This window comes from Lepidochelys kempii, chromosome 7, assembly GCF_965140285.1.
Source record: "Lepidochelys kempii isolate rLepKem1 chromosome 7, rLepKem1.hap1, whole genome shotgun sequence".
NCBI classification, from domain to species: Eukaryota; Metazoa; Chordata; order Testudines; family Cheloniidae; genus Lepidochelys; species Lepidochelys kempii.
Window position 1 is genome coordinate 82,581,676 of NC_136386.1, and position 23,676 is coordinate 82,605,351.

The 23,676-nt window shown below is 42.2% G+C and overlaps 1 protein-coding gene across 1 annotated transcript in view; it reads left to right on the forward strand.

Annotated features, from left to right (window-relative positions):
* The first annotated feature begins 1,454 nt into the window (after positions 1–1,454).
* The window catches only part of COL13A1 (collagen type XIII alpha 1 chain), a 152,737-nt gene continuing 130,515 nt past the window's right edge, over positions 1,455–23,676 (forward strand). The window contains exons 1-2 of the mRNA XM_073353524.2: positions 1,455–2,246; positions 12,944–13,013. Of these exons, the coding sequence (XP_073209625.1) occupies positions 1,944–2,246; positions 12,944–13,013 (373 nt within the window). The 5' untranslated portion in view covers positions 1,455–1,943. The remainder of the gene's footprint in view (positions 2,247–12,943; positions 13,014–23,676) is intronic.

Sequence of the window (23,676 nt, forward strand, 5' to 3'; positions counted from 1 at the left end):
GAGAGATACTGAGACCAATTCACCCACCACTGAAATGCTGCCATCTCCCCAGTGGAACATAGCACCTGTATAACCATGAAGGCTGCTGGTGCACTGAGACCACTGCCCATCATGGTGGCCACTGTTGTCTCATTGTTTCCTTTCCCTTCCCTGTCTGTCTGTATCCATCTGTTGTCTCTTGTCTTATACTTAAATTGTAAGCTCCTCGGGGCAGGGGCCATCTTTTGTTCTGTGTTAGTACAATACATACCACAATGGGGTCCTGGTCCTTGACTGGGGGTCCTAAGCAACATGGTATGTAACTAATAGATGATAATAAATAATAAATAATAAAATAATAAAATAATAAAATGATATTACATTTTAGATAGCAAAATGAATAATACAGAACCTAGTGGGAATTGCAAAGGGAACATAGGCAGACAGAATGTAATTACCTCAGCTGGAATTTGGCCAGGACCCATATTTTTACTTCAACAGAAAGTGACACAGGATCTGTAATGACCGCAAGTGATAAGAGACTAATTTTTTACATCTGTTTGAAAAAATAGTACTTTGAGCAGCCCGGTGCCCCCTAGCCCTATGCTTGGAGAGGAGAACAATATGTACTGAATCATCAGCCTCACTTCCTGCAGCACCAGAGTGTGTCAGGGAAGGCGTCCTGTCCAACACCTGACCTTGACCAAGCACGATTAGGTTATAAACCTAACATGATCAGAAAACAAGGTATTCTGCCTGCAGACTGAAATATGAGCATTTAAGAGATCCTCCCAAGCAGTGATCCCCTTCTCTCCCAACAGTCTCCAGCTCCTCCATTTTGAGCCATAACATAGTTTTGATTGAAGATATCTGGGCTCTATATGCCAGTAGAGGCTGCTGAAAGGATAGAGCCCATTCAGTTCAGCTGCATGCTGAATGTTAGATCTTATGTGGCTTTTGTGGACCTTGTTCAGAGTTTTGGCTATTTCCCTTCTGTCCCACATCAGCGAGCTGCTCTTCTGAAACACCTGCGCCAAATTAACCTACATGTCCTAGTTACTGAGCCAGATTTGCCTCCATCCAAGAAAGAAGCCAGTGGAAGATTCACTGCAGAACAATCTGAAAGCAGTGTGAAGTTCTGCTCCCAGTTACTGCCGTCCCAGACAAGTTCAAAACACCAGATCTGTCCAGAAACCAGGACCCATTTGTGGCAGTATCACACAAGTCCCTTCTGAAGGAAGTTAGAAAAACACCATGGTGTGAGACAAGGGAAGAAGTGTGAGTCTTGTCTCTGCTTTACAATCTCTTTCCTGATACTATAAATAACTGCAGTGAGTGTCACTTCAAAGGGAAGGGGTAGCTGATGAGAGGTGCTTTGGGGACTGATGGGGATGGGGGCGTCGCAAGGTCTGATCCCACCCAGAAACTTTGCATAAATAAATAAATCATTGCACAGAGAAAGAGAGAGAGGGAGAGCAGAGGAGGTTACTTTGGGAAGCAGTACAGCTTGCTCATCCGATCCGTGTAGTTCAGACAGAGTGTGTCATGTTACAGAGAAGCCAGGATCAGCCACAGTGCAACTCCAAAGCAGTTGAGAATTACCTCTCTCTAATGGGGACTTTCATGTGCAATCTCTTAACCACTCTGCTAAGGAACTGAAACTGACAAACCTAGAGGGAGAGGAAAAGAACAACAAACAAAAAAGACTGAAAGACATAAACTGATCTGATTATTTTCCCCAAAACTTTTCTGGAGTTGGAGCCTTTCTTTTTTTTAAATAACTTTTCCCCTCTTTTTATCCATACAATTTTGTTATTATTGTTGTTATAATTTCTATTATTCAGTGGCATTGGGATTCCCTCGGACGCTGCTCTTCCATGAATTCCGGATTGTTCTTCTTGGAGTGGGATTGAAACTTTATTTATTCTATTTATTTATTTATTGTTTCTCAGGACAGGGAGGGAATGTTGGAGGAGAAGGGCTGGAAAGGTGCTAGCAATGGTGCCTTTGACAGGGGGTGCATTGCTCCCCCCAGGACAGGGAATGGAGAAAGATGCTGCAGGTTTCCTCTACTGCTGGGCTCTGGGCTTCCTGGGGTGTCTTTGATTGCTCTGGTGTTGAGCCTCCTGCTATACTTTAGGACATCAGACCTGCAATCCAGGGTTTCACATTTGGAAGCAGACAGATGCATTCAGCTCCCTGCCTGGCTCTCTGCAGACCAAATGGAGACAGCTATTTTGGGAAGAGTTGACCAACTGCTTGATGAGGTCTGTGTGCTTTCATTTTCATATAAATATATATTTTAGCTTTTTCTATTTTGCTTAAAGAATTTTCTAAGCAAATGATACAACCGAGTGCCTGTTAACTCATTCAGATGTGAATCCCCTCAGATAGCTCCCCTTTAGCCCTCCTTCTTTATAAGCAGCTCAGATTTTGCTTCTATCTGACAAAGTCTATGTTTTATCTGAGCTTTCACGGTTTTAAAATTAGAGGGTTTTGTTTCTTTTCCCCAAGAAAGGGCCCCTTTATAGCACCAGTTTTTAGCTTCAGTCTGGTAACGAGGGGTTTTGGATTCATAGGAGATGACAGAATACCACTAGGGGTAGGTACACAAGGTGCAATTCAGAGACCAGATTTAAATATCACATTAACACAGTTTAAAACAAATAGAAAAATGCATCACCAGCTGAACCGAACATGCCTGGGAACAGCCTGCTGATAGTAGCAAAGGTACCCATATTGTGACAGGTAAACTGGGAAAAGCAGCAGGCAGAGACAGGTAAATAATATGATGAGCTGATTCCTTGATGCTTGTTTCAAAGCAGTTTGGAAGAAATTCCCATTTATTTCAATCCAAACTACTTTTACAGTAGTTTGAAAAATAGAAAAACAAATATTGCTAGAGTCCTTTGAGGTATTAACAGAAGTTCATACTCCTGAACTCTTCACTGGCTTAAGCGCTTAGGGCCTGATCCAAACATTACTGAAGTCAATCAGAGTCTGTCTGTGGCGTCCATGGGGCTGTGGATCAGATTCTTAGATACTACAGTGATAGCTACTATCAAAAAATCTTAGACAGACAGACCAATAGATAGATGAGTCATATTGTGCATCTTCAAGCTCAGAGATAAAGCCCTCCAACCCTGAAAGATCTCCCATTTCATCATTGTAATGTAGCCACTTCATGTTTCTAATCATACAATCACAGAAATGTAGGGCTGGAAGGGACCTTTGAGAGTCATCTAATCCAGTCCCCTGCACTGAGGCAGGACCAAGTCTACCTAGACCACCCCTGACAGGTGTTTGTCCAACTGGTTCTTAAAAACTTCCAGTGACGGAGATTCCACAACCTCCCTTGGAAGCCAATTACAGAGTTTAACAATCCTTATAGTTAGAACGTTTTTCCTAATATCTATCTTCAATCTCCTTTGTTTCAGATTAAGCCCATTATTTCTTGTCCTACCTTTAGTGGACATGCAGAATAATATATCACTATCCTCTTTAAAGCAGTCCTTAACATATATGACTGTTATCAGGTCCTCTTTCAGTCTTCTTTTCTCATGACTAAACATGCCAAGTTTTTTTAACCTTCTTCATAGCTCAGGTTTTCTAAGCCTTTTATCATTTTGTAGCTCTCCTCTGGACTCTTTCTAATATGTCCACATCTTTCCTAAAGTGTGGTGCCAAGAATTTAACACAGTACTCCAGCTGAGGCCTCACCAGTGCCCAGTAGAGCGTGACAGTCTTACATAGGACACTCCTGTTAATACAGTGCATTTGTTCGTCTCAATTGTTGTTGATGGCCAACTTTTACAACCCTGTACAGCTTGTGGGTTTTGCTGTGGTTCTGACAAGTGCTAGAAGTTAGATTGGTGCTCACTTGTCCAAACTGGTCAAAGATGCCGAACTTTGGTGTGCACTGATTCAAATGATAAGGGAGGATGTTCTGTGATACCCAGAGAGATCGGGGGGGATGGGGGGGAGAAGGGGGGGTAAGCTAGGTCTTTTTTTTCTCTTTCACTGTGCAAACCACTCCAGCTTTTGCTCAAGTCATTAGTATTACAGATTCGTATAAATGTGGGGTAGGGAAAGGACGGCTTTTAAAAAACGGAGCTAGTTTCTGCAGCCCATTGTGTTTCATTATTTCATTCACATATTGCAATATTAGGAAACTAGTCAAGGAACAAAGCAATAAAACTACGCTGTTTTAATGGCCATTGAGAGCTGCATTACCCTAGAACATCAGCAAACAATGAATAAGAGCAGCACTGTGACTCTACCATGATCTCATCATACTCTGAGATAGGACTTTTGGCTCAGGTTAAAATAATGGGGGGTTCTGGATAAAATATCGCTGTACTACATGTAATGACTCTGCGTGCTTGATATCTGTGGATGGTTCTTTGACAGCCTGATTAGCTTGCAGATGAGCTCTTTAATAGCTAACATTGGTATGGTACTGCAGTGGGGAAGCTCACACAGCTGAACTCCTAGCTGGGATTGACAAGGCACTACCCTACAAGCCCACACGGCTAGTAATGCACTTCTGTGAAGTAGATCACATTGCTAAAGTCCTACTGACCTATGTGGGGCATTGCCACAAAGAGGCTCACACACTGTTCAATTCCCAGCTGACCCTGGGAGAATGGGAATATGAAGGAAGCCCCTATCGCTGGAGTCCCTGCTGGTATTGATAGGACACTGGTGTAAGGAAGCTGGCATAGAAGACAGCACTGCTAGGACATTGCCTTGCGAAAGCTTCAAAATTATAACAGAACTCAATGAAAGAAGTTAGGTTCTCTAAGAGAAAATGAGTCTGATTCTCCTGTCACACCAGATTTACACTGTTATAACTGCATCTACTTCAATGGAGTTACTCCTGATTGACACCCATGTCCATGAGAAGAGAATCAAACCCAGTAAACTATATGTTTTCTCTGCTAATAGCTAGTTCAACACTCTAGCAACACAAGTCCCCAGGAAGAATGTCAAGAGATAAGAAGGAAAGAGACAGAGCAAAAGCATAGAGGAGAAAGGGAGACTGAGAAAGGAGATTAAAGGGAGGGAGAACAAGAATGGGAAAAGCAAGAGAGGGAGACAGAAACTGGTGGAATATGAGAGTAAGGGGCTGGGAGATCGCTTTAGTGGAAGGGTGAGCAAGGAAGCATATTCATCCCCTTCTCTTTCAGAGCGTCAGGCCTCTTACGGCCACATCCTCCCGGACGAACTACACTCTCCCTCAATGTTTTGACCTTAATGAGTTTTACAGCTGCCAGTTTCATAGAATTCAGCACGAAATAATGTTTTTTAAAAAATCCCCAGACTTCCAAAGCTGTGGAATCCATCCTAATTGGGGGAGGGGGGAACTGCTGGGGTAAGGAGAAGGACATATAGTGAAGCAGCCCGGCATCCTCCTTTCAATTGTGTCAGGGGGTGAGGGTGGGGGGACACCTGTATTTGTGGACTGGGGATTTTGTGAGTGTGTATGTACATATATTGGGCTGTGATTCACATGCATGTGACTGTGTGTTCTCTGTGTGTGGATGTAAAGTCAATGTATGTACGAGAACTGTTACTGCATGTGTTTGTGTGTTTATGGTGAATATGCAGTTTTGTGTGGTGCGTGTATGCAAGTGTGTTGCAAATGGGCGAGTTGTGAGGTGTTTATATGGGTGAGCGTATACTTGAGAGTGGATTGTGATTGTGTGTCGTTTTCTGTTTGCCTGTGCGTGTTCAGGCTGCGTTACCACCACATACCTTTATGGGGGCAGCATGTTGGGAAGACTAAGGGCCCAATTCTCATCTGTGCTCTGGTGGCATAAAGGGGATACCGATGGCACCCTGGGACTAGTCCTTTGTTAGGGGGTTTCTCAGCTAGCTTATATCTGCCAGAGTAGCTCTACACTGCCGTCCCCACAAGGAGTAAAAGGTGTGCCAGGGCAGGCAGGGGAAAAGGGAAGGAGAGGGAGTGGTTGGACCATGCTGGACTCTGGCTGTTCTTGCCTGGGGTTGGTCCAGGTGTTCTTGCCTGGGGGCAGCCAGTGCAGTCATAGTGTAAGTTCTAGCTTGCACCAGGGGCATGAAAGATTTCCAGCTTCCCTGAAAACATGGTGATGGGAAGGAGGTTGGCAGCCACATGTCCCCCTCCCCCAAACACACCCCATTCCTCTGTGAAGTGCAGGAATGGAGCAACAGAGAATTGGTGTCTAAATACATAAGTGCTCTAGCAAGACTCTCACTCACGCAGACAACATTTGTGCTGCTTACACCCAGGTGAAGGGCCCATTCCTGCTTCCCATGGAGAGTGGGGGATCAACTGGAGAAACACATCCAGCACAACAGAAAGCCACTCTCATCCATTGCAATTTCCTCTTCTTCCCAGGTGCTGCATCCACAAGCTATTCCATGTGGGCATCTACCTCCAGTTCAGGTTGTTCCAGTGCTGCCCACTCTCACATTTCTTTAAATCTTGTGATATTTGTCGTCTTTGTAAAGCCACAGCTCCTGGAGTCAGGGCATTACATGAGAATCTCAGTTTTCATTTTTTTAAATGTAAGTTTCTAACTGTCGTAGTTGCAGAGAAAAGTTCGAGAGAGTCCGGAACCAGAAGGCAAATAAAAAGAACCCAAAACGGTATCATTTTTTAAAATCTCATGTTTTTTAATCAAATCTCATGATTTTTTTTTACCTAACTCTCATACTTAGTGTTGTTCCTCCCTTCAGTCCAATAGAATTAACAGACTGGTGGGCAGTCCTGTACAGAGCCAGGCTGACTCAGACTTCATTAGCTACTGTCAAAACTTCTCACTAGGGTCACATGTAGTAAATACTGGGCTGGAGTTTTCTGCCAGCCAGGAATGGATTCTATGTCTTTTCCTGAAAAAGTCTGTGCCGACTAGGACTGATATGGATGTTTCCGAGAAAACTTTGGCTGCAGGCTAGAATTCCTCTGTATTTATGGGGCATGAGAAAAATCAAATAACAAGTGCAAATAAACTGTACAGTTGGCATTGAAAGCCGAGGCAGTGATTTGAAAAGAGGCAAGCGAAGCATTTCCCCAGGCTTGTGAACATGTGGCCTTGTCTCTTCTTGCCAAAAGCTCAGTGGGATGGAGCATGGGGTGCTCTCGGGGCTGCCTGCTCACAATACATGAAGAAGTGGTGAACTTCCAGAGTTGGGAATTCATCATTTTACATCATTTAAAAACAATCACCATCCTGAAAACCCCCAGGAAACAGAGAGTTGACTTTACTGCCACTCTGCACCTGTACAAAATACAACTCAACTGTGTATCCAATGTCAAGGAGCCCATTTGTCACCTCTTTAAAGAGATTTGGGGGCCGGGTTGGAGGAGGGGAGAAGGGATCAATGTTCTTTTCTATGTGTTGGTATAGACTTCTAATTTTCTCAGCCTTGGGGAAGGTGCTCAGCAGGGGAACTTGTGGTATATTTTCCTTCTCTGTTTCCATCTGAAGATTTTCCTCTCACTTCATTTAAGTGGTTCAGGGAACTAAATTTCATGATTCTTGCTATCTAACAGTCAGCTAGTGCCAAGCTGCGGTGCCTTTAGTACTATGTGCTACCTTCCACTGGCTCTCCATCTCGGCATTGCCAATCCCCTACATTCAAAAATCATGAGAAAGGTCCCAAAATCATGAGATTGGCTTAAAATCATGACATTTTACAAAATAAGTTTTGGTTTCTACTTATTTGCCTTTTGGTTTTTGAGTTTGTAGAGCTCACTATTGAAGGCTTTTCTTTGTAACCAAGGGGGCTAGAAACCTTTCTAAAAAATGAATGTGAGAGCCTTACATGCTCAGGTAACATGCTCCAGGAGGTGGGGCTATAAGAACACCAAATACCATGAGACTTGAGATAAAATCACAAGAGCTATTAGCAACGCTACTAGTCTTTGCACTCTTCTGATTGGCTATAATGGATTCTCTAGAATCCGTTTCCTTTAGCAGCTGGGGGTAGAACAGGAAATGATTTTACCCCCCTCATGAACCAAAACAACTGCAGCTGCTCAAGAGCTCTAATCCAGTGCTTCCCAAATGTTTGACTAAGGTGACCGATCAGCTGCATTTGGCTTTTTTTTTTTTTTTTTTGTGACCCAACATTACATATATGCACCTTCCCCTGACACCACAGCCCTAATCCCGGCCCAGTGTGGAGGGGACGCCCAGGGGCGTGGTGTGGGGTTGGAGAGTGAGTCTGCCCCGCACTTACCCGTACTCACTCACTCATGACAGAGGAGAGGTGAAGCCAAATTTGAGTGTGTGGCATTGTGACCTGGCGCATGAGGGTGCAGCACCTCTAAGGTATGGTCCGGCCACCCCTCCTGGAGTGACAGCTGGGCCAACCCTGAGTGGTGGTGCAGCCCTATGTGCCAGGTCCCAGTGCCTGGAACAGGGAGCTAGGTCCAGCCCCATGGGACAGGAGTCACTGCTGAGTAGTGGGCTCACTCGCCAACCCTCCATACCCTCTCCGGGGCCTCCTCTCAGCACTGGGGCAGGAGAAGTGTATGTTTGCCTAGACCAGAGGCCAGTGATGGGTTAATCACCGTACATGACGACCCATCTAGACCCTTTCCGCAACCCACTTGTAGGTCAGGACCCATGGTTTGGGAAACACTGCTTTAATTTACCCCATCCCAAGTACCGCTCCCTGTTTCCCCCAAGCTAGGACACGTACCAACCTGGCACTCACTTGGAATGGAAGAAGGGTTTTAAAGACTCCTATTAACTTCAACTGGATTTGGATAAGGCCTTATAAGAACGGAAGTTAGCAGGACGCTGCCATCTATATCACCTTCAAGGAAACTCACTGCTAGCTTTATTTGCTATTTCCAACATGTATTTCAGATAGACTTTTTGTTCTATTTGCCCACTCCCAGATACAACATCTTCCCTTCTGCTCACAGCTACCACGGCACATAGTGATGAGTGGTCCCATCAATATAAGCACAGTAGTTGCCAGATAACCACAGACAAACAGGACCACAAGTAGAACTTACAGCCTGTAGCTGCAAACACACAGGGCACTAACTAGAACATGAGAATTGCAATTCCAAAAACTCAGGACAAGTTTGTAACCAATTAGTTGTATAAACAGGAAAAGTCCAGCCAGGAATGTGGATTTTTAAGTGACTTTAAAGAAGTAACTTGGACAAATGGTATCATGATCCTAATATCAAACCTAATCTTGGAAAAAACAGACAGGGTGACATAGTGGTAAAAAGACCTGCGCCCTGCCTACCTCTAGCCCTTCTACCTTTTTTATCACGGGTGCAGCTGCACAGGGGTCTGATTTTGGCTAGTGTGGATGCACCTCTCAGGTGTGTAATAACAGACTCCAGTCCCACTTAACAATTTGTTGTCAACGGATTTACAGACATCTCAGACTGGATCCTAGAGCTAGTGGAAAAATAGATCTTATTTTTGGGAAAAATTTTCAAATGAAATGAAAATGTATAATTTCCATTTGCATTTTTTCACTGATTAGTTTCGAGTTGATGAAAATCAACAGCCCTCCCCCCCCCCCCCAGTCAGTTTTCTATTTTCACATCCCTACAAAAAAATTAAGCAAAATTGGAAATTTTCTCATTGAAATTTCTGTTTAATGAAGCCATGTTTTGTAAATAAACAAACACACACATAAATGGTTTTGACCCACTGTACTGTCTGTTTCTTTACCAGCTGAAGAATTACTAAAAGCATATCCAGGGCTGCCAAATAGTTACCTAGGACTTTTCCAGTAGTGACATTTTATATAGATTCAAACATTTTACTGGGTTTAAAATATCAAATGGGTTACATCAATATTCATTGTCTAATTCTTTGGATATAAATTTAAAAGCAGCCAAGTTATTTCTCTTATAAAAAACTGGTAACTTTGCTGCTCATGATGCGGGACAGAGAATATCAGTTGTAGCATGGGAAAATCGTTTATAGATCGCCAATACATCTTTGTCTCATCTGCCACACTCCCTCATGTTCTGGGCTTGACCTTTTTGGAACAGAAATTACTTCTTGTATTTAGTTGAATAGCGGTTTTGTGATATGGAGAAATGAAAGTGAAGATGAAAGCAGTAAAATTACTTTCATTAGTGACCTAAACTAGGAATTGAACTTAGGTCTCCTGAAGCCATGTGTTTTTCTGTTAGTAGTCAGTATTGGTCTAGTATATTATGCATGGAATTGAAATCCAGCAACTCCTAAATTCTAATTCCACAGCACAGAAACACAAAGTCCCTGTTGACTTAGCCCTGAAGTTTCAGTGGATCTCAGAGGATCCATGCAGTCTGGGGCCCTGTCTGGCTACTTCTTCCATGGGTTCAAACCACAGTGGAAGAATTTGGAGGAAACTCCTCAACGGGAACTTTGCAGAGCTTTCCTCTGGGAGAAGAGGGGCAAGCCCTCTACCAGCACCCTTTATAAATTCTTAGATTTCAAGCTCTCCCAGCCATTTCTAACTATCTGTTTATAATTTTGTTTTTAAACTCCAGGGGAACATATGATGCTATCACAGTGATCTTATAGGTGATTTCAACTGTACTGTACATTAGGTACATTCCACTCTTCACACTCAGTGAATAAGGCTCTGGTGAGTTCTGTATTTCTGTTTCCAGAGTCTGGTGGGTCATCACTTCTTCTGCACAAAGTTCTACAGTAGCAAAGTAAATTGCTGATTAATTAAATGTTTATTTCCACTAGTTGTGTGTCACTGTCAATTTCTTTTGACAGCCTGGATGTCCTCTGAAATTCTGCGTGACAGATCCTTTTTACATTTTTAATATTTCTGTTCTATAAATAGTACATCAAAGAGCCGAGTTCCAGGCAGAGCATTAATCTTCACTAGTTAGAGAATGACTTGTCACAAAACACTCCTGTCCATGCAAATCATGCACTGTGACATCATCCCTTAACTCACAAAGATAAATGACATGCAGGGCCCAATTTCCAAATGTGGGAACCTTACTGAAATGTTGAAATCTTGTGTTTGGATGTTTAAATTGGCACTTGGACGAAAAGTGTCCATTTGTTCCAGTTTAAGATTCCATATAAAGCATATAAATCTCCTATCTGTGCCCATGTTTGGAATTAGCTTAGAGTATTAAAAACCAAGCTACAGCTGTGAACTTTAATTGCAGATGGGTCTGAGCCACAACATTTAGATTAGGATCCAGATCTCAACATTCCCAAAGTACAAAGGCATTCAGAGCTAGGTTTTTAGTTCGGGAGTTCCATTTTGAGGGAAATTCCATGATTTTGGCATTTGTTTTCATTCTGAATCAGAATGAAAACAAAAAATCTAGGAATTTCCCATTAAATGAAATTGTAGGAAAAAAATCATTTTGGGTCAATTGAAATGTTTCCTTCTGATTTTGACTTTTAATTATATCACATTACCTTGTATGATAAATTTTGAAATGAAAAGTAGTTCCATTTTGATTTTGTCTAAACACTTTGTTTCAGTTTTCTTTTTTTAAATTAAATTATGTCCAAATCAACATATTCCCATGGAAAATTTGTATTTCAATTAATAACATTTCGATGACATGTTCCATCAGAATGTTTTTGACCAGCACTACATAGTAATATGACATATACAGTACCTATTTTTGGACAGTTATCAATAGGAAAAGGCTCAGATGATATATTCTAGTATCCCAGACCATATTTAGGCTCCTAAATAAGTGACATGGTTTTCAAAAGTACTGAGCACGCATCAGTTCCTGTTGACTTCTCAGTAAGGTCAATAAGAATTGCTAGGTGCTCAGCACTTTTGAAAATCATGTCACCTATTTAGGAGCCTAAATACGGATATAACAGCCTAAAGTCAGACACTTATCTTTGAAAACGTTGGCCCCAGTTCTCAGAGATGTGGAGAACAAGAGCAGGTGAATATGATACAAAATGGTTCTTAAAAGTTAGCTGTGATTCATTAGTGGGGAGTGTTGCCCTAAAACTCGTACAGGTAGTTCTCTATTTAATGGATAGTCTTCTCAAATTATCAACACACCCGCAGCTCCAGTCATGAACAAGATGCAGCCAGCAAAGGGATAAGTCATAAACTGCTTCTGAACAGAGACCCTGTGTGGCTCACCCAGCATCTCAGTAATGTATAACCAACCTAAATGGATTCATGTTTTCTCTTCTCAGTCATGATAGGTGTATTAATAATACACTCATACATATACAATTAAAGCTGGTCAGAACATTTTCAACAAAATGAGTTTTCATTTTCAGAAAATGGTGTTTTGTAGAAACTAACATGTCACAGAAATGTATTGATTTTGATAGAAAGGTTTCTGAGATCCAGAGTGGACTGTCTTGTCAATTCCCAGAGAGAGAGAAAGACTTAAATCAAAAGCCTGACATGTTTGATCCAAAATGGGCGTTTCGACACAGCTCTGTTTCACAGACATTGTCAAATGGTTTTCTTTTTGTTCCAATGGAATAGAAACATATTTCAAAACTTCAGAAGTTTTTATTAAATGGATTTGTCGTTGCCAAACCAGATCTATATGGAATGTTTCAAAGTTGCTGTCTTCTCTAAGATCATCTCTTTGGACAAAAATTACCAGCAGGCCAAGGAGCTGGCTTTTTGGGAGAGCAGGACCTGTCTCCATTTTTCATCTGCCACTTGAGTTTTCTGTTGGGTTTGTGAGCATTACAGCCTTCATGTGGGAACATAGTCACCTCTTAATTCATCATTGCGGCTTTTTGCCAAAGGATCACTCTTGAAGGTTATTATGAAGTTTTCTCTGCCTGCTTTCAATCAAGAGACAAGTGGTATAAAGTTTAAGGTTGTGGACTAATTACCTGCCTTCAATCCAGCACTAGGCATCTCTTTCTCATTGTACCTCACGGATTAGCTTCCTCCCACCCTACTTTTCGGACGTCCTGAGGTTTGGGTTTCATCACTGTTACTGATGCTTTTTCCCCCATTTACTTTACAGAAATTAAAGTTCAACTTGCCGAGACATCGAGAAGTTCGAGATACCCACCAGAGGTGCAACTGCCCAGCAGGTAGGGATCTCAGAGGCCTTGGTACCTTAGAATGACTAATGAGCTCTTATATATTCCATCTCACCTTGAAAGCTTTCCTAATGTACTGCGGTATTGGGTTATAATTATACATATAACATAATAAATCTGCATATGGAATGTATAAATACATACATATAGGTTTGGTTACTTATTCATTACATAAATAATAAATCTCTATATGACGGAAACTCATGAGAACACCAATATTCACACACCCAATGTGAGCAATAAAATAGACAACCAAGTGTGTTCTTATGTTGTCTGTCTGCCTACCTCTGATGCAGTGACTTTTAAGACTCATGGAATTATACAAATAGCTGAGGCAGCTTGTAAAATTACATCCCTTGACGTATTGAAATAAGTCTATATTTTATGGCATTGTTCAGTCATGCTTGTTTCCGATTCCAAAGGATCATGGAAACACTTCCTCTGATGTAGTTTTAATACAATAGGTGAAAAAAAATTATGGAAAACCCATTCATGAGCTGCGTTTTATTCCATCATCATGAGTCATGCAGTCTTCTTTGTCATCTTATAATAAAGTATACTAAGTACAGAGGAAATAGAGAGGTGGGGTTGTTTTATTTTTAAAGAACAATAGCACTGGTCTGTGATGGGAATGGACCAAAACCCAGAGTCCAAACACTCCTGAACTTTGGAAGATTGTTACAGACAAGATTGTTTCCACAATGGTACAACAGGTTCAATTTATGTTTAGTTTAAAAGACAATGCAAATTAAATGTAAATTAGACGGTCTGGTCATTATCTCTCTTTATCTACACTGTATAGGAGAGATGGGTGAAGCAGTTCAAATCAAATAAGAATCCCTCAGCCTAAATCTCTTTCCAAAACTCAAATCAAAAATTTGTTGAACCATTGCTGAGTTTCAAAAAAGTTCCACTAATTTTCCTGTCATTAGCCTACAACTTCATGCACTGCTCCACACCCACGTTATTGCCAGGACTTGACAGATAAGAGCTGAAAGACCACAAGAAACAATTTTCTGGAGCAGCCAAAAGCAGGGACCTTGGAATTTGAGTACAGGTAGAAAAAAACAGATTAATACATTATTAGGCCAGAATGGATCATTATGATCAACTACTCTGACCTCCTGTATAACACATGTCATAGAATGTCACCGAAGAATTCCTGCCTCAAGCCCATGAGATCAGCTGAAGGTAGCTAAGACCCTTGTGAAGTGGTGACAGCAACAGTGGCAGACTTGTCATAGGATTTGGGTGGCTACTCATTCCATGCAGTTCTCAGTGTCTTCTGAAAAGATAGCCTTGATTCCAACGAGAGATGAATATTTCTCTCGACCTTAATTGACAATGGGGATGATGCTTTCTCATTGCGTGTTGCACCGCTCTGTCATAAGTAAATATTCCAAAGGCACAGATGCTCTTTGCAAAATTCCCTTCAGTCAGCCTCCTCATTCAATAGGTGAAATTTAGTCATGTTTCAAAATAGGTGTCATGGCTGGGGCTGAAGCCTTGGTTGACTCCAACCTGTGCACATGTGCTGCTTCACTGTGGTCCATAATCCAGGTGGAGACCTTGGAAATCATTTCACCTTTGACATTTTTTCTGATGCCTGAGATGTCTGAGGGCTAGACACAATCTGGAGTCCAAGACAGTGTGACCCTTATGGGGAGTCTGAGGCTATCACAAGCATGGAAGAGAATCAATATGTTGCAAGCACTCGGTATAAGCCCCTTCCTCCCTAGCCAGCCCATTCCAAGGCCTGTAAACAAGCACACATAATCTCCCTTGCTGAAAATAAATGTTTATCAAAAGTGACATTTGAGTATAACCACAATTCCAAGTCCAACTTGTTGCATGGTACAGAAGGGAAAAGGAAATCAAATCCATTTGCTGAACTTCTCAGTACAGGATATAAAGGTCCTGGACAGTCAGAGAAGGGTCACACATACAGTAGGAGGGGTCCACAGCTCTAGGGCACAAGAGGTTTGTTTGTGAACTTAAACAATTTGAAGGCGGAGAGTAGGGAAACAGAGAGGATGTATAAGTGTGTAACTGTGTCTCATTTATCTGGGTATTCATGATAAGAACAAGAAGAATAGCCCGGTCAGGAAAACAACAGGGTTTTTTTGGTCTTATATATAGAAAACAATAAGGAAATATATGTTTCCTAAAACTGGGAAGTTGATACTTCAAATCATTCATGCTTTGTTAGGGTGTGACCACTTATGAGTGGAGTGTCATTGCTGGGTCACTGTGTTTTTAAAGATTGTAGGCCATAATAGCAAGTCTCTTAGTGCTCAAGGCATCTGCATTCAGGTTAACAGCACCAGCCTTGGTTAGTTGGATGAGATAAATATCCCGTGAACCCTTTCATGTTCCTGTAATCTGCCAGGCTTCTCTGGTACCAGACTGCCTGAAACAGGTTTAATGTATGTCCTAAGATAGACCCAAGTATCCACAAAACATATGGTAGCTGTTGGGCTCTTCCCACTACAAACCTTAACAATTAGGGATGAACAAACCTTGGGAACTATTTCCGGGTTTACAAAACTACCTCAGGTATTTGAATTATTTTTTCCTGTAATTTAAACCAATGATTTTTCAAAGGAGATATGATGTTTAAAAATGGATGGGCGGGTAAACATTGAATGCTCCAGGTGGACTTTGAAGAAAACCCCACATATTACCACAACTGGTGTTTACATGAAAATAGAATGAAAACAATATCTGTGCAAGTAGCAGACTAGTTCGGCTGGCAGCTGAGCAACAGATTGCCTCATGTATAGTCTACGAATTGTGGTAATGATGATGACACAGACTAATTTGAATTATGGTAGAGTTTACAATGTGCCTGACACTTTCTAAGCGTATATTAAGACTAAGTTCCTACCACAAAGAGCTCAGAGTATAGGCTTTTTAAGGAACCACAACTCAGTACCTAAAGGAAAAATGAAGAATTTACTGACCAGCCCAGACGAGCAAAGATTGCGGTCCTAAACATGGGTGATGTGACACTCAAGAATAGACAAACACTCAACAAACTATCCATGCCCCATCATACTGACACATATCAGGCTGTCAAAATAACAAGGACTATTAAACACTCAAGAGAGCCACACAAGGTCACCTGCCATATCTCTCTCCTGAAGAAGCTATAGAGATCTCTTATCCTAACTTCCTTCTGAAAAAGTGAGGAATACCCTCACAATCAGGGCTACATCTACCCTAACCCAACCTCAGCTGAGATGAGTTGTTCTCTTCCTGACGATAACATCGCAGAATATTCTCAACAAACTAAAGTCCAAGGATTCGTTTAGTGACTACATCCTACCAGCAGGTGCCCATGTTCATTTCTGGGAAGTGGAAGTGACACCATGTCTTGAGAAAGCCCCCTTCAGATTTCTGAGCAGGATTTTGGAACATCTAAAGAACAGACCATAGTCAAAGATCCACCCCACGTTTTGATCTGAGGCCATTGCTTGCTGGGCAAGACTTTGGAGCTTCATTAGGACTGTGCACATGCAGAGCAGAGATGTTAAATAAAGTTCATGGTTATTAGAAGAGAGCCACAACCAGAACCTCAAATCCAAACTCATTTGAATTTGGATTGCCCATGGATTTGATCCCTAAGTATGAACCTGACTACAGTGTGGTCAGATACAAAACTGGCGGGAGCTTATTTTCCAGCAGTGATTTGGATGTGCCTGAAATCTCTTGCGGACTGCTTGAGATGACAGAAATCTCTCAAGGACAGCTGATTTCCTCAGATTCCTGCCATTTGGTTCCACACTGTCATGAGAACAGCTTGTTAGATTGCAGTATCACTGAATGCAAATGTAAACCCTCCTAATCTAACCTCAGCATGATCCAGATTTGAAACTTGTCTCCTTAGACCATCTCTTATAGCTATCTACTGTACCTCAATCCTGAATCTCAGTGTTTGGATTCAAGGAGCTCTTAGTGACAGAAACACAGCCAAGAACACCCCCCCAAAAGCAGGTTGGCACAAGTGGCTGTCCTGTATATCTCACATACGTCATTTATTTTTATCATTTTTATTATAATTTTTTTATCTTCTTCTCTTTTGCTCCTATTTTCACTATTCCTTTGTATTTGTTTTATGCTCTCCTGGCTCTCTGCTTCAGTTTTCAACATAATTTTTATTGGATATTTTCTTTGCTCATTTTCTTACAAGATTTGTCTTCAAGAAGAATCCCAGTTCAAAATATTGTAGTTTATCAAACTTTTGAGAACATGAATGGGTTCAAAATAAGGCAAGTTGAGTTTTCCATCATTCTAAGTACCAGGTTATTATTATCTGTATTGCTCTAAATCGGGATAAGGATCTCATTGTGCTAGGCACTGTACATGCATATACTGAAAAGCTGGTCCCTGCCTGTCAGTCTATCAGTAGCTAAAAGATCAGGCTGCCTCATGGATGTAATATGTAAAGTCAGGTGTATAAAAAAGCTGAAAAAGTCTGAAAATGTAAAAATTTGATGGCAACAGACCATAAATCGCAGTGATGACTGAACCTGGTAATATTCTGAACAAAAAGAGCTCTCAACCATGCTTGTAGCTGTTTCCATTGCTCCACACTGATTCAACAGACATCCTAGGTTTCAGTGTGATGTTTGGGGTTATTGTGTGTGCTGGCTGTGTTGTTGTGTGGGTGGTTTTGAAGAACTGCAGTTGGGACAAGTAATCACGATCTGTGCAGTCTCCCTCATGCAACCAATGAAATGGTTGCATGTAAATTAGCTGGAGAGTAAGGGTGATGATTAGTTGAGTTACCCTTGATATCAAAGGACTCTTGGCATAGACATGTAAGATACATGCCTTCCTTTGTCACAGCTGCAGTTTGTAAAGTCAAAATGGCTGAGAAGTTAAAAATTGGGCAATAAGAGACCACAAAACCTAATGATGATTCAGCCTGGTGATAGTCTGAACAAAAGAGCTTTGAACCACACTAGTAGCTGCTTCCATTGCTTCACACTGACTCTTCAGACACTTTAGCTTCAGAATGACATTCCTGGAATCTTGTTATATAGCTGACAGGAGACAACAGGTGGCTACAAGACAGAGATAGCGAGGAAGGGGAAACAAGGTAAGAGTGAGACAATTGTTATAAGCAGCAATCACAACTAGTGAGGAGGTAGGGTTGGTTTTGTTTGTTTGTGGGGATATTGAATTTGAAAGCTGATGGACCAGTTAGTAATGGTGGAAAGCCTAGGACTGTGACCTGACTTTAGGAAGAACTCTATAGTAATAGAGAGTACTCACACTTCTGACTCCAGAGGAGGGTTGCATAATCTGTGTCCGACTGCAGCAACCTGACACCACCCTGCTGTAAGTTACATGAGCCAGGCGTTGGCACAGCTTGATAAAATGATTTCACCATCTGTCAAACGAAAGAGCTCCTGTGAGAAATGTCTTCTGGACCCTTTGAGTCCTGGAAATTCTCTAACGTAATTTCTTCCTCAGTTCTCATGAAAGTCCTTGCACAGCCATAGCCCCTCAGGAAGACTACAAGAAAGAAAGAAAATGTGCCTCCTTCTTTCAGATTTCACACTTACTGACAGGGGCCACCAGAGCTCTGAATTGCTGTTAATATTTGTCTTCTTGCGTTGTAGTCAGTGATGGCAAAAATAGACAGGGGGTTCTGCCTCTATCCAAACTCACAGCACACTGAGCCAGTGGGGACAGTAGGATTTAGTCCAGAGGCTCCACTTTCCAGGAAGGAATCAGGATGAGACCCCTGTAAAGCCTTCAGGAAAGTGGTATGGCAGGTGACATACTGGGCCTTTCTTCACTCTCCTTCCCCTACTATAGCGACTCCTCTCCTCTAGGCCCATATCTCTTGGCATGGCTGCAGCTAGGATCCTCTTAACTTAAGGATGATAGAAAGGAATCTCACTGGACTTATCCAGGCCACAGGCTGCAGTCCAGACTATGTCACCCAGCACTGGTACAAGCCAACTGGCAGAAAGCAACAGGATTTCCCATTTCCCGCCATCTCCCCACCCCTGCTCTTTTTCCTTGCCTGACAGTTAGCAGGAAAGAGGAGGGAATATCAGGTTTTTCTAAGTACAGAACTTTGCATTTCTCCATACTGCATGACTATGCAGGGGAGCAAGAGGGAGGAAAACGCTCCCTGCTTAATCACATTAGCTCTCCCCTCATCATGGCTCCAGGCACAAAGGGGAGGAGAGCAGAGGCTGAAGACCTGGTACTACCCTTCCCCAAGCTGAAGGACCAGTTGATGATTGATCTTTGGCTCTACCCCCATAACATGGTGGCCAGCAGTGCTGAGCCAGCATGAAGGGGAAAGGAAAGCTGCACCCAGTAATGGGTTGCAGTATATACTTCCCCCAGGAACTCTTTACTAAAGGGAAGCTGTAGCAATATGGGGAATTTGTCTTTGAACAGCTTGTGAATTCTATTTGGTACTGGGGACTTTCTATGTGCTTCTATGTTAGACTGCAAACTGCATTTTGAACATGGGGCTTGCTTGCCTTCTCTGAGGTGTTTTGCCTCCATATTGAGCTAAAACCCACAAGAGAAATTCTTTCATCTGGTACAGGGCTAACATTGGAAGGTCATTAAATATTGATGACCATCCATTCAAATGGAGCAAGCCTTGGACAAAGAGATGACTACTGTCCGAGGCAAATCAATTTTTCAAGTCTGAATTCCTGTAGGACGGGGGGAAGAGATACCTAAGCAACAGATCACCTAGTGGGGGATTTTGATCTAATAATGCTGATCAGGGGTCACCTGACAAAGGGGACTGGAGATTATAAAAGAGAGGGTGTCTCATTGCCACTTTAGAGACAGTGAGAGGAAGGAGGAAAAGCAAAAAGTTGTCTGAAGGAGTGAGAGGACATTGAATGTTCTGGAAAAGTGTCCATGTGTGGGAGGGAAAGGGAGAGAAGAAGGAACCTGGATTCCCTGAAAGGCTCTGCCCTAAACCCAAAGAATGTTCAAGAGGGGGAAGGAAACTGAGGCAGGGAAATGCATGTTTTGTCTGGATCTGTATATCTCTTGTGCTGTCTGACATAAAGAGTAATTCATTGTGGAATCTTTGTGTATTATGTTCTTCAACTATCATGCATCCCTTAAGGGGTAAACTGTAAACCAGAGTGCCCCTCACGGCATAAGAAATTTTGTTGTCATTGGGGGACAGCACTGGTCCTGGGGGTCTTGGGCAGCTGAGCCTCAAGGTCCCCCTTCCGTGAAGAGGTAGCAGACAGACTTTCTGTGGCTAGGAAGTGTGCCAGAAAGGCAAGAGCTTACTGAGACTCATTGAAACTTAGAGCACATGGGTCCAGCAGTTTGGTGAGAGTCCAGCAGAGGACTTTTTATCAGGGCTGTGACAGGACAGAACGTTTCCTGGATCTCCTTGGTCGCTCTGGTGGAAATCAGACCCTGACACCCTTGTAAGAGGTGCAGTAGGTAGAAGCTCCCTTGCAGGAGCAAGATGTGGTGGAGAGTGGTGAGGACAAGCTATGGCTCCACCTACCACCTGCTCCTCTCCCCCCATTTTCTGGCAAGGTGCTTTATGGGTGTGTGGTGTGTGTGTGAGGGAAGAAGCAACTCAATAGCAGCCCCAGTACTTGCTCAAACACAGGGGCTACAATTCTGGTTGGCTCTTTTGTGTTCCAAACAAAGGGAGATTCTTTACTCCTTCCCCCATGTACACTGTGTGGCTGTCTAAGCTGAGACCACCATTTCCCCCTCCCTTTTTACTTCAGCAAAATTCCCAGCGATGTCCGTGGAATTCTGCCCCCTACTTGTATCAGTTGTACCCTTATGCCAACCGATGGGGCAGCCCAGCTCTTCCCTGGCCCTCCCAAAGGGCTTGGACTAAATGCCACAATCTAGCTCAGTGAAAGGACTTTAGTATTTGGAAGTCAGAAGGGAAAGTGGGGTCTGGGGGGGGAGGGGGGGAGAAGCAGCAGAAGACGTGGGATTCTGCAAGACTCTTTCTCATTGCCCTTAATAATGCCATAACACACTGATCTAAGTTACAGCCAAAGAAAAATACATTTTGGAGGTCAGCCTCCTTCTCCACAGAACCCTATACACCTGTCACGATGGCAGGGAAGCGAGAGGAATCTAGTCCTACTCCTTTTACACAAGATAAGTGTTTCAGCGGTGTAATGCCAAGTCAGCACAGAGACCCTTCACTCCATTCTTTTCTATCCACTGGCTCACGTCACATGATTCAGGCCTGACACAAAGCGCTCACTCCTTCCATGTGTGCTGGGAATCATGCCAGTGTCAGCAGCTCCTAGAGCTTTACTCAGTGGATCTATATTGGAGTCAGTCTCCATCCCTCCCCTCACCTGCCAGGACCCTTTGAAATGTTTGCAGGGGTTTATTTGTTGTTGTTGTTTTTAACTCTGTCCTTTTTTGTCCTGTTGGGAGAGCTGGTGCAGGCACAGCGTGACAGATACTAGTGCCCCTGAGCGGCCTGTGAGATTAAAGGCCTGGAAGCCAGCTGAACTCTTGGGTTTGGCTTGCCAGGCATGGGGGTGTAGAGAAGTTTTGAGATTCTTGGAGGTGGGGGAGATGAAAAGGAGTGGTCTGACTATTTAAATGCAGGGGCTCTGTTGAGAGGAAGTGTGATTTGTCAGTTTGTCTGGCTCAGGGCCGCTGAGAAGTGCTAGCAGGGTCTGTAACTAGATATGCCATCCCCTACAGTTCCTACAGCCATACCTGCCTCTCACAGACACAGTTCTCTGGGCTCAGCCGGGCACAGAGGGAGAGAGGAGAGGTCCTGCATCAATGGCAGAGGGCTGGGTGTGTTTGTGGGTCTGCAGGCCTGTGCTCTTAACTGTGTGTAATATATACTAGTATAGATTCGTGACTGATTGGGATTCGGACCCCTATGTTCCACCACACTCTCTGAGATCAAAGGGAATGGGGTCTTTGGTCCTGAACGCTTGCGGGCACAGAAGCTGTACCCTTGCAAAGCAGCAATGTGTAATGCTATACTGAGAAGGGCTACAGATTTAGCTTTCAGACGGGTCTGAGGATTATTTGACAATATTTTCAACACATCACAATAATTAAGTTTTAATTGATAATGTGATTACATCTTGCCACCTTTCATCTGTTGTATTTGTATAATTTGCTGGTTTTAACATTGCTGTTTGTGAGGCACTTAGACTACTATGGCTGTTTTCATCTTCAGAGGACAATACAAATGTTAACTAATCAAATCACACAGCACTCCTGTGCAGTAGGGAAGTAGAGTGAGGCGGGAAACAGTTTTCCCATCCCACAAGAATTTTCAAGATTTAAAAAAAAATTCCTAACCCAAATTGGGACAAAAAATTTAAATCTTGAATGTTTGCAATTAAAAAATCTTGAATCAGGTCAATTCAAATGTTTCAACTCTGATTTCAAGCTGTTTATTTTTACATTTTTTTACTATAAATTATCAAATATTGAAATGAAAAGGTATTTCAAACTGAGAAATGAAACTTCCATGTAATCAATCTTGAAACTTTTTTCAATTTTTTTTTCAAACTGTGAACTTTGTCAAAAAACCCTTTCTCCCAAAAAGTTTTGGTTTTGACAATTGGCCTTTTCTGATGAAAAAAATGTTTCATCAAAAAATTCCCAATCAGCTCTGTGTGTAAGTACTTACGGATGGGGAAACTGTGCCTCAGAGGGGTTAAATGACTTTCTAGGATCAATCAGTGAATTACGGCCTCGCCCAGTTTAGAACTCAGCAGTTCCTGGTCAGACCAGTAGACACCACGGGCTTTTCTGCTAATGTCATTCCTGGAAAGTGCCACACTTTAAAAAATGACTTAGCAGCATCAGACAAGCTGATTAGCTAGCAGGAGCACCTTGTGGGTGTAACACATCTGGAACGTTATAGCATAGTAATTGTTTAAATAATTTTTCCTTACTTTACTATATAATAACTCTGCTTGGGAATGATATGATTCACTCAAATTTAAATCTGTTCTCTTATCAACATTTTTTGCCCTCCATTTTATCCACACACTCTGGTCTGAAGGGTTTCTCATGCACAAACTGGGCTGCTGGCCGTATTATAAATAGGTTGAGCGTTGTTTGGTTTAGAAATACTGTTGAATCATTTGTGTTGAAAATATAAACACGCAATGAATTCCATGGACTCTGCAAATGAATAGATGTGAGTGAACAATTTACAAAGAGCTATTTATTTAGTAATTTAACCCCTTTTCTGTTAGTGAATTAACAGACTGCAGCTTAGTCAATATTCAGAACTGTTTGATGAGTAAATGAACAAATTTCAGCCTATTGCTTCTTGTGACTATTCCTTCAAGAATTCAATATCCAGAATTCAATACTTAAACTGTTTGATTGGTCAGCCAAATCGTGTTATTGTTTCTGTTTCTGAGTGGTTGGTCAAACCTTTGTAAATGTCTTCAACTCAAATCAAATATATATTGAAGTCAATGGGACTCTCTTTCTGTTGACTTCAGTGGGCTTTAGATCAGGCCCCAAAAATAATTTTGTTTCACCATAAAATAAATGAGCTTTCATAATTAAGAAATCTCAGGTCAAAACTTGCTTTCCACTGATTCTTTAAACTTTTCCCATCTCATGAATATTTGTGAAAAGTGAGTTAACAGGCTGCAAAAAGAAAAGGAGT